Here is a 12,552-nt window from a genome sequence, read left to right on the forward strand (position 1 = left end):
CCTTTCTCTGTTCCTTAGCCAAAAACCTGCTAGTAAACAGAAACATTTCATAACAGGATGTATACTTTTACACCTCAGACTGGTGTGTACAATACTCATCATGCCAATAAGTAAAAGATTTGAAAACTTCACAAGTCAGAAGAACACAGAAAACTTATCTCCCATTTTAGAGCAAGTACAGAAAACAATCATCTCAGACTGCATGGTTGAAGATATTTTCCCTGCTCCAATAATGCCTTAGTGGTTCCTTTCTACCTAGGGAGGACAGCTTTCTATTCAACCTCCACCAAGCTTATAAGGAATGTTATCAAAGAAGGTGCTAAAATATTTTCAATTGCAAAGAACCACCAATATCCCACCTGTAGACTCCCAACAGCCTGTAGATTCCCACAATCAGCCTTTGGAAATTCAGGAGTTTTATTAGATGGCAAGCCACAAGTACCAATATGCTTGAAACTAACTTACATCTTTATTAGGGATAATTTAAAGGAATCTTTTTTTTTTTTCCTTCCTCTTTGATACATGTATAAAGAATTTCCTAACCACCACATGACACTGGAAGTTGAAGAGGTGCAGGTACACAAAAACTTATATGACTTTTAACCAGGTGATTTTAATGACAGAGTTGAATGTCTTGCAACTAAAACAGCATCAGAATTCATGTGCGCACTGCAGCCTGGGAAGCCATAGCAAGTGATCCACAGCCATGGGTAAAAGCACATCAGTAATGCAAATATTTTAAACCAAAGGTTAGATAGAAGGCTGACAGTAATCCCCAATCCAGAGTGTTTGGGAGCCATCAGTCCTTTAATTACTATCACTGATTTCAATTACTGCAATATTCACACAAGCAAAGCTAGTTTCAGAAATCCTCCCTCTCTTTCCCTCTCCCCAGCAGGTAAGAGATGGGATAATCCCCCAGGAATGCAGCCATTACTACCTCCCTGTAGGTATGAAGTGCTGCTTTCCAAGTACATTAGCACAGGAAAACTAGCCCAGAGCAGGCGTAAAAGTCCCATGTTGTGATGGGGAGGAATCAAATCAGAGACCTCCATAGTTCAGTACAGAGGAAAATTCATTGTCACAAACAACAGAAGAGGACTCCTCAACTCCTGCAAAATTTGTTTAAATGAACACTTTTGCCTTGCATAGAAGGCAAGTGAGGAGGAAACTCCAGGGGTTTTGTGTTGGAGGCACCACCTGGCATGCCCACTGTCTGCTCGCCTCTTAGTCACTCTCGTCACAACTAGGTAGTAGTTAGTCAAACTACTAGCCCTTATCATTCATGTACAGAAAGCTGACAGAATGTGCCCATATGAGTATGAAAAAACACACACACCCCAAAAAAAAAAAACAACACAAAAAGCCCCCACCACAACAGTGTCTCCAAAGTTTCAAGACAGATAACAAGTCTGCCTAGTAACAATGTAACAATGTAATGAGGAAGGTGTAAAAATAAGCCCCAAACATTTAGTCTAAAAAGGAGCTGAAAATAGTCTGAGGCCATTAATGTCAAAATATCTTTTTGTACGTTTTTTACGTTGTTGTCATATCACTAAGCAGCAGACTTATGGCTCCACTGTACATTTCCATACCTTAAAATACTTAAGGATTTCTTTTAAATGCAACTTTAATTTTGATTGTTGGTAATGTTCAGTTTTGAGAGAACATCATCCTAATAATAATATTCCTAGAATTAGTTTCCTTAACACATACTCCCAGTCTTGACTATAATTTATTTTTGCTTGGAAAAAAGCAACACACATAAATCTATTTTAGCATTCCTACTAAATGCCAAAGAACAAACCACGTGAAAGCACAGCTCAGGATCACAGAAAGTCCTGTATGGTTAAACTGTATTACAGCATCACACATGCTTAAGCTAGGACTGCTCACCAACAGGTTATTTTTCAGTTAAATATACACTCTTATTGAAAGCATACATCTACAAAGTTTTTCCCTTTTACAGACATGTACACTTGAATGCTTGTATAAATGAAAAAAATTATTGAAGTAATTGATGTTTATGGAAAGATGTATAAGATTTTAATCCTCAAAAAATGCACAAGTTGCAATAAAGTGAATTTTAAGTCTTTTCTGCACCCTAAGCTATGCTATGAATACTAACCTATTGCAATACATTATTTTAGCTGATCTTCCAACACATATCTGCTGAAAGCCAAAGCCAAAGTGTTGAGAGAGAAAAGAGGAAAAAATATTATGAAAAACTAAATAATATCTTAATTTTAAATAAAGAAATCCACTTCACTCATACACTATAAGATGCAAGACAGATGTAGTTGAAAGATGGCACCCAGAACTTCCTCTATCATCTGATGAAAAAAGTCTAAAATAAAACTAATATGCTGCCCTTGTACAAAGTTAGGCCTGATGCCTGGTGATGTGATTCAGTCTGTTCAGACAACCCAGTAACAGAAAACGGTCTGAAAAAATCTAACTAAAAATCTAATCTGTATGAAGACTGTTTCAACAATGTGACTATTATCAAAAGACAGGGAATAATACTTTGAACACAGCTGCTACATTACCTGAAATGAAATATGCCAGCAATTTTTTGGAAGTGGAGGTGGCAGGGGAGGGTGTGAGCCCAGGACACAAAGAAGCATCCACATAATACATCTTTCTTGTACTATTTGTTCATCATAACTAAAACCAATTCTCACTCTAAACTTAATGATGAGCTACAAATCAATATGATCTTGGGAAAAAAAGAAAAACATCAGCACAGCATTCTGCTTGTGCTTTACCTTATATTCACAACTATCCAAAACATAACATTTAGCTTTCTAAAGATGCCTTTATTTCCGGACAAACTGTACTGTACCAAAAATTTTTTCCACGTTTAATGTAATTCTTTAGTCAGATGGTCTTTCTGTTCTTATATTAGAAAAGACAACTGGGAGAAATGAATATGAGTTCAGTTCGTCCATACTAATGCTGGAACTCAAGGGATCATGGTGCAGGGGCCCACCCCAGGCTGAGTCCCACAGGGGGTCCCCGCTGCCTTCATTCCTTCTCAATTCTGGGCATTACAGAAATACTGGATCACAGTACCCAGCACTGAATTCACTACATGCTGGACTCAAAAAAACACAGAAGGACAAAATTCAGAAGGAAGACAGTAAGGAAAGCAGAAGAGATTAATTTGAAATACTAGAATAGAGTCTAAATTTCATTCTTCTAGCTGGCAAAATGCATTACATAAGTTTTCTACCAAACCCCCAATTGTTCTACAAATCATGACTCTATAGATATTACAAAATCTGCTCAGAAAGCAGAAGAAAACCCAAATTTTTCTGCCAGAACACATCAGTATATCCCCCATTGGCCTTGGGGGTCTGAATGGGATGGATTAACAGCTAATAAGGCCACCACAATTTGCCAGTATCTAGCTTCAAAATCTTCCTATTTCCAGGTAAGAGCCTTTTTCCATAGAAAGTAAAGTCACACTTTGCCTAGCTTTTCCAAACATTCATTCCAGGGTTGTCTTCCTCTCAAAATACTTGGTCTACAGCTATGCTTTTCCCCCACCCCCCTTTCTTTCAATTTTTCTGATTTCACATTTACATTGCAATGTTTGCACTGGTACAAGTATTCAGAATTACGTAAACCAATGTTAAATAGTCAAGGAAGTTTTAAAGTCTGATCTCTTCTGGTTCTCTGAAACCACTTTAATAACTTTATTAAAATTACATCAACTATTCTTTTAATTTTCCTGTTGAATTGTTTTTATTTCTATACTAGCACCTTCCTTCAAGCATAGGCCAAAGCACATTTATTAAAGACAGAAGTGTTTTTATTTCATTAAGGATTATTTTTAACCTATTGAATCAAGCTGTAAAGTCTTTCCCCTCTGAAGCACAGAATTCACAAAAATTAGAAAGAAATTAACTCACTTTACCTTCTTTCTTTCAAAAGCCTCTGCTGGAACAATAATTTCAAAAACAATGTCTCCCTTTTGCACTTGCAAAAAAATATTTTACTCTACAAAACTGGTGGAAAACTCCGATTCAAGTGTATGTTCTTTGTGGAATCACTCTGCAAAAACTGGCAGGACAGTCACAACTCTTCCCACAGCTGGAAAAATCATACTCTGTCATGGCTACCACCAAATCTAGAATCTAGAGACTGTTTTCAGAGCTTAAATTTCAGTATATATGTATCAATGAGCTAAAAAATATTTAGCACTGCATTTTATTTTTTCATTCCAGGAAATTTCTGCATTCTTTCAAGGAAGATTATGTGTTCTGTCCTTAGCAAGTTCTTTTCAAATATTGTATGGCTTTTTACTCACTAGCCTAGGTGAACAAACTTAATAATCTCATTTTATTATTTTTCCCCTCCAAAACCACCCTACGCTTTCTATCCCCTGTGGACTCTGGTAACACTTCTATCTATATCTCTACAATACTAGCAAAACTTAATCTTCACACTGCGAAAACAGTAGAAATTCTCTTACTCATTTCATAGTTTAGTATTTAAAGAAAAGATTTCAGGTGCATATAAGAAATCTCCAGATCTACAAGTAGAATCTGATTAATCCTTTGCTCAGTCTCTCTCATTCTCCAGTTTTGCTATCCAGCAGTATATCTCCCTGAACCTCAGAAAAGAATCAGCTATTGAAACAGTAAAATCTGCATGACATCACAAATTGCTGAGGAATGGCAAGGAGGAGCTGTTAAGTATGGTTCATTCAACCTTATTCCTTAACCCAGAACTATTAAGAACTCGCACTACAATGATATGCTATAATTGTACAGATTTTCAGTAAGATCAAGACATATTTTCCCAACTTCAATTATTTACTAAGACAAACATATGAACCTAGCCATAAAGAAATTCAAATTAATTTACTTTAAAATAAAATCCAATCACTCATCCTAGAAATTAAATTTTGTAGTGAAATTAAATATTATTTTTTACCAAAATACCCAGTAGATTTTATTTCTATGCTAATTCTAATGTAATCACTCTTAGAAGATGTCAACATACATAGCTTTACGTCACTATCAAATACAAGGTAAGGCATAATCACAGTTGTGCTCCATATATATTTGTGGTTAGTATCAGTCCCCTAAACTTATAGAACAACATAAAAGACAATCAATAAATAATCAAAAATCCTTACCACTTTGTACTCCATATCTGTTTTGCATGCTTTTCTCCCTGAAAACATTAGGATTCCTTGTCAGGATAGCCTGCAGCAAAACTGGTATATCTCCCTCTGGATCATCACTGCCAAGGTTATCTTTTAGTTCTCTGGAATTGTGGAAGCAAGCAAATAAAGAAGCAAATGCATTTTCAAGTTTTAAGAAACCATGAGTCAAATAAAAAAAAAACACCAACAAACCCAAACCAAACAAAAAAACACCTGACCGAAACCAAACCAAACTACAATTTACTGTTAAAATATAGAAAAAACAAAGTCTGCAAAGTCCTGTTCCCTGATTCTATTCCCTCCCCCTCCTCCCCCCATTTAAGGAATGGAAAATAGGTATTCCTACTAGCCTTCAAAATTATTTTCTGTTAGTAAGCACTTAATTATAATATTCTGAAACTGACAGCCATGTATATATATAAGTTTTTTATGCCTACTTTTGCATCATGATATTCTCCATAAAAGAAAAATGCTTTGGCATTACTGTAGGTGTGAAAATAAGATATGCATGAATGTATAACATTCAGGTTGCAGCCCAACACTTTGAGAATCTTCTATTTTAAAAAGAAAATTTGGCATATCTTTGACATAATGGTATTCCCTTTGAACCATCAAAAATGTAATGGATTTCCATAAATGCATCCACGCTTTCACTTATTGTTTGCTTTGAGGTCTTTTAAAAGCTACTTCCATTTAATCAAAACAATTGATTGTAACATGTAGGAAAAAGACAGGGCTGTCAACATAAGACAATTCAAAGGACATCAGGGAAAAATGGAGGAAAAAAATCCCAACAAAACCTACACCAAAAAAACCCCCACAAAACCCCAAAATATATATTAACAAAAAGAGACTACATGAGCATACTTTTTGGCTCAAATCTTAAGTTCAATATCTAATCAGAACTGACATGGGTCTTATGTGGGTGTCTCAAAAAAGTATCTTTTTGTGGAATACTGGGTATATAATTTGTCTATGTGCACTATTATCCACAGTCAAACACAAATTACTATTGCACAATCAATACCACAAAGTCTGCATTCCTAACTAGCAAGAAAGGAACAAGCAGTAGATCTATTAAAAAAAAAGTTTAATTATGCATAAGGGCTGTCGGACAACTACCACCACTCTGACTGAAACAATTGACTCTTATACAGCAGTAATCTGCTAAACTAGTCTAATAAAAAAACCCTGCACATTCTACTTTTCAGATTTGTACAAATACCCTTCTCAATTAGGTTCATTTTAATTTCAAGGAATAAGGATGTTGATCTGATATAGTTGAAGTTCAAAATACATACATATGATCTGTTGACACCTGATTGAGACTGTGGACAAGCTGTGAAACCAGATTTTCATCCCTGCAAGTCAGAAGGCAGTTCACCTCTTCAGCTATCCGTCCATTGAAAAGCAGGCTTTTTGTTGTTGTAGCAGGTAAAGGTGATGGAAGAGGCAGCTGGTTCAAAACTGTTATCAGAAAACAGAAAGGAGTTCAGAATCATTTCATGAAACACAAGCATACAAAGATGGACACCTTACTCCCTCATGTGATTAAGAAGAAAACCTGACAGCTACATTTGAAATACAGGAAATATTTCTGGATTTCTTTTAAATCATGAACACACACACACACACACACACAAAGGCTGGACTCTTTTAAACAAAGTAATACAGTCAAGTCCATAAGTTATATTACTATAAATATTTAACTGTGCTAAGGCAAGTGTTACGAATAAAAACATACTTTTGAACATTCCAGAAAACTGAGTTATTTAACGTTATGGCAGCTTTCTCTTGGAGCTGAAAGCATTGATAAATGGAAGGAATGAAATGCAAAATCCTTGTAGCTGCATGTAGTACTGTAAGTGTATTTATCATATACTTTAAGTTTTCTACTCTGACCATCGTATTTAATTAGTGATCCCATTTTGTATGGTGAGGGTAGATTAAAAAAAAAAACCAACAAAAAAAACACACAATAAAAAACCCCACAAACAAAACCAACCCTCCCCCCCAACAAAACAATAAAAATACACCAAAAAATCTAAACAACCCAACAACCAATTTAAGTCACTAATTAAATTCTCAGTTTATTCTTCTCTTGTTGTATTCGTTTTTACGTAAGTAGTCTTCTCAAGAAAAGACTAATATTGTTGGTTGGAATGATTACTACAGCATCAATTCAGTCAATATACCTATTCACAAATCTCAGCAAAAAGATTTAATGAAAACACCTATCACAATATTTCAGATTATAAATGAGCATAATATACTTTCAGAGGACATTCTTAGGTCTACAGGCATAACAAGGAAGTGTACCGAATAAGAAGCCTTGACGAGATGATTTGTCAGGGCTAAAGAGACAAGAGCGAGTCAGAAGAGGCCAAAAAGCCTGCTACATAGGAAAGATACTTTCATGGGCCCATGAAAACAAGCTGACTCTGACTTCAAGTTCCCAGGCTAATTACATTAGTTGATTGAATATCTTCAGAAAAAAAAGCAGCTGTGAAATACTCTCTTGGCTCTTTTATATTTTGCAATACTTAAAAAATAAAGGGGGGGGGGGGGGGCGGAAAATTCCAGGTTTTTTCCTCCTCTATACAATGTATATCATTAATGTATTTAAAAATAAACTGAAATTCAAATAGAAGCATATAATATATTAAAATAGCTAGCCTAGCTTTCATTACTTTCATTAGATTACCTTGAATGTGCCTTGAAACTTGGAAAAATTTGCAAGATCAACAAAACATATTTATTAAAACAGTATAAATTCAGCTAGTTAACTGAGCCTACTACTCTACTGCCTCTACTCATTGTGTCCTCCATGTTTTTAGGGCAACAGGACTTGTCCATTCCAGTACCTTCTTTTCACAGAGAGAGAAATAAGGTGAAGCAGTGATGAGCCTTTCTCTTTCACCTACTTCTGAGTTTCTAAACATCAGATAAATACAACAGATAAAGAAGCAAATGTACCTAATACAAGAACTAATCCCACCAAAGGTAGTTCAGTGTTTCAAAAAACTCTTTTCACCAGGAGTCTGACCAGTTACTTCTAGTTAAGTATTTTGAGTTCTTTAGAACCTTACCTGCAAATACTTAGTGCTGGAAAACTGCCCATTCCCAGAAACTTATGATTTGCATCCTGATGGCCCATTATTAGACACACATAATGATACATATATACACATGTAAATATATAAGCAGCATTTTCCAATTTAATATTTCAGAATACCAGAAAGACATAAAAAATTGGGTTTTTTTTCCTCTTGAATACATCTGCTTTTTTACTGTAGCCAATTAAATTCAATTGCTGGGTATATACTTTCAGTGTCTCTTGGAAAGTCTCCAAATTTCAACAGTATAATAATAAAAACAAGAGCTCAGAAGAATCACTCTGTTTACTAAGTCCAATTATCCTCAGACAGACAACTGAGCTATAAACTCTTGCTTACACTTTATAAACAGGATGCATCTTTGTCCCAGCTTCTTTTATTGGAGTGGCTGTTCTAGGATCTCATTATAGTAATGATAACTCTTCTCTTAATTTCCACGAGATATTTATTTTTGGTCAGATTATAACCATTTGGTTTTCATCAGTATCAGCTTTTTATTTAAATAGTTCTCCTTTCCTTGTATTATGTCTTCCTGACATATTTAAAGACAGTGCACACACCTCATCTGCTCCTTTTGTAGGCTGAACAGCCAAGAAAGAAGCCACATAAGTTCAGCTACTTATTTCCATTCTAGCAGCCATTCTTTGCACCTATTAGAGCAACTTTTTGTACTTTGTCCAAAACTAAGGAACAAGGTTTCAAGTATATTCAGCATATTCCACAACTCTCTCTAGCTGAACATCAGTCTAATCTTCTCTCTCTCTTCAGTGAAGACAATGAAATGCATGTTTTAGAGAAATATTTTATCGTGTATATGTTTTTCTTTATTTGTGGGATATCCAGATATGTTACTGAATGATATTCCAAATAAACAATGAATTCCTATATTTTATGTTTTGGGTTTACTTAAGGGTTGTTTGGGTTTTTTTAATCTACATTTTGTTTCATATTTAAATAAGCATATTTTGTTTGAATATATTTTTCAAATTTGAGCAATGACAAAATTAACATTTTTGATACCAAATCTGATTTTGAACAGATTTACTTTTAAAGACTTTAAAAATAAAACTATTTTTAGTATTTTGGAAATGCAGATATTTACTGAAGAGGTAGAAGGGAACACAGCAAAGACAAAATAAGAGGAGTACTTACGGTCTGTAAGACTAGCAATCCCTGCAAGAGTAGTGATGGGAACATGAGGCATATCCCCATTCATCCTGAAGTTCTGGGATGGTAGCGCCTACACAAATATTTTAGTTCAGGTGCCAGCTATCATTACTTCCCATCTCCCAAGCACTAAAAAAAAAGAACCAAAACAAAACACAAAAAAAACACACAACACAAAACCAAATTAAAATTCTTGGCTTACTTAAAAGAATTTTAAATTCAATAACATAAATGAAACACAGACCATAACCTCAGCTGCATACTGAGTAAATTTTGTCAAAAGTGGGTAGAACAATGTAGAATTTAAATATCAAATTGCATTAAGCAATCAGAAGGCAAGCTTTTGGTCTCAGAGGCAGAGCCCTTCACCAAAAGAGATGCAAGATAAGGCAATCAATAGAAAATTTACTGAGGTTATATGGCACCAACTCAAAAACTGGTAACAAAACTTTTGTCGGTTCATACTGCAGTGGTCAGCTCTTAATCCATAACCAGTTAAAGTAATTAGCTGCTATATTCACTTCCCAGCTTTGGAGAAGGAAATATTTTTCATATAAGAAGCTAGCAAAACCAAAAGGAATAATTTACAGATGCAAAAGTTAAGTATTACACAAAGCAACAAATACATCAATCTTAGTATATTTTAAAAGTAGTAACTATTTTAAAATGTATCTGAAAATATCTCTTTAAACACACTCTCATCAAACCACTACCAGGAACTGTTTCACCCACTCCACAGAAAGAAAAGGTTTAGTCACCACTGAACTAGTTCATTTATTTCCTGTAAAACAGCACAGTTTATATTCATCTACTGAAAAAGAATTTGTTAATCCAGTTTTCACTAACTATAAAAGATCTCAATTGTAAGGAAGTCAACACTATTAAAAAATAAAAAAATAAAACCAACCAAAACAAACCCTCACCAAAAACTCCCCCCAAAAGATCATCACAATAATTTCAACTGCAGTTCCAAAACAACAAAAATTTACATAGATCACAACATTACAATCAACTATCATTATACTAACAAAATGACAGAAATTGAGCATGATCTTTTCTGAGAACAAACAAAATACAGGAAAGGAACTTGACATATATAAATTTACCTATTATAGACAGGCTCCTGTGTTAACATTTTGCAAAATAGTAAAAAGACCTTCCGTCAGCATTTATGTTGTCTACTGAAGACTCTGAAATCGTGATTTGCTTGCACTTACTTTACAATTCAACATTTTTGCAAATTACATATACAATACATATCAAAAGATCACTGTCATTGCCTTAGTAACTTTTATCTCATTCTTTCTTATGCCACATCAATAACAATATATAGGACACCACTGCTAACATATATTTACAGATTCCAAGCAAGACAAGGAAACAAAGTTTTCATGAACCACTGAAGTTCACTTTTGAAAGTTTCCCTATCTACATACATACAACTAAATTCTTGGGGGGGGGGGGGGGGGGGGGGGGAAGATGGCGGACACAGAGGGAGACAACTAAGCTTTCCAAGATGGGACGTGGTTGCTCTCTCTAAGGCAGTCAAAAAAGGTTACAAAAGAAAAATGCTACAGGGCAATGCTAACACAAAAATAAATGAAGGCCATGAACGCAAGGAAGAAGAAAATCAGAACAGAGCTTCCCACCATCAGAGCACCCGCTTTCTGGAACAGCCTTCCATTAGGAGTAGCAGCATAGATAAGCAACACCATTACTTTAAAAATAGATCATACAGATGTTACAGAAGGCACAGGATGTGGTTGCCTGCACCAGCTGGGAACCAAAGCACAGTGATTTAAGTCTGTTTCTTACACTAGGAAATTTTTGTAAGTATGATGATGTGGGTAAACAAATGAGAGTAAACAAAAGACAAAGAGACTGATGAAATTAAGCGATGGGACTAGTTTGTACAATAAACACAAAATGAAAAAAAGTACATGGAAATATACAGGTCCAAATATTACATCTGTTGTGTATTGAGAGGAAAACTGCATCTGTCATACAACTAGCAAATGAGGTGGAATTCAATTCCAGAACTAGAGACTGAGGTCCAGTGAAACTAGAAATAGAATTTGATGTCACTGAAAACATTACTAAACTCACTCATTCAGGGAATTCAAAATATCAAGCAGTTTGGGGGAAAAAAATGACAGCTCCAGACAAGATACATTCTTTCATACAAAACATCAGAACAGCATGCATCAATTAACGGCTTCACTGACAGACAATTTTTCTTGTGTTTTAGCTTTGTTTTTTCATTCAACTGTAATGAATTAAAAGTAATACATTGTAGCAGCTCACAATTAGTCAAGAGGAATAAACATTTATCAGTATTTACAAAATGTTACATTATCAGCTTTGTACAGTAGCTATTACCAATACAGCATTTCTACCTCTAGGTTGAAAAAAAAGACTTAGCTAACATTGCTAACTGAATTAAGAAAATCAAAGAACTGCTGCATTGGAAAGCTTTTAAGGAATGTAAAATATAACAGTTCAAATGGAGAAGTAAAAATACAATTTACATATACACAGAGGAGGTCTTGCATATTCAGTATTTATGTATTTAAACTCTTACTGCTTTATAAGAAACAATGCATATTGTAAAAGATAAACCAGGGACGAAGAAACTACAGCACACAAAGGAAATGATAGAAAAAAACCACTAGTAAAAGGAAAACAGTGAAAGACAGTCTATTCAAGGGAGGAAAGATGGTGTGAGGTGCTGGACTGTTGCATCTTGAAGACAGTTCTGATTCTATCACTGCTGCCCTGGTAGAGTTTCATCAAAATTCATTCCTCATTAATGTGGCAATTGGAAGGAAGTCAGGTTCAGATCTCCAAATTCAGAATGGCACAGACAAGCACCACAAGGCACCCAGTGCAATGATGGGCATATGGAAATAATAATGTACAATACTGTATAACAATTAACATCACACAATTCCATTAATTGGCTATTTTCGCCCAGAATCAAATCCCCTTGAGGCACACATCTAATTTCCCCATCCTCCCGTGTTACCTACCAAGCACTCCCACATCCTTAAGCAAAAGTCATCCCATAAATGGGTTTACCTTTGCCTGAGG

General features: G+C 35.0%; 1 protein-coding gene across 8 annotated transcripts in view; it reads right to left on the reverse strand.

Moving 5' to 3' along the window:
* Positions 1 to 12,552, reverse strand: part of LOC130141959 (nipped-B-like protein) — a 167,648-nt gene that overhangs the window by 97,438 nt on the left and 57,658 nt on the right. For all 8 annotated transcript variants that reach the window (XM_056323291.1, XM_056323293.1, XM_056323289.1 and 5 more), the window contains 3 exons: positions 9,448 to 9,591; positions 6,481 to 6,646; positions 5,150 to 5,280 (listed from right to left, as the gene is read on the reverse strand). In XM_056323291.1, coding sequence (XP_056179266.1) covers positions 5,150 to 5,280; positions 6,481 to 6,646; positions 9,448 to 9,511 — 361 coding nt within the window. In that variant the 5' untranslated portion in view covers positions 9,512 to 9,591. The remainder of the gene's footprint in view (positions 1 to 5,149; positions 5,281 to 6,480; positions 6,647 to 9,447; positions 9,592 to 12,552) is intronic.

The sequence above is a fragment of the Falco biarmicus genome, chromosome W (genome assembly GCF_023638135.1).
Source record: "Falco biarmicus isolate bFalBia1 chromosome W, bFalBia1.pri, whole genome shotgun sequence".
NCBI classification, from domain to species: domain Eukaryota; kingdom Metazoa; phylum Chordata; class Aves; order Falconiformes; family Falconidae; genus Falco; species Falco biarmicus.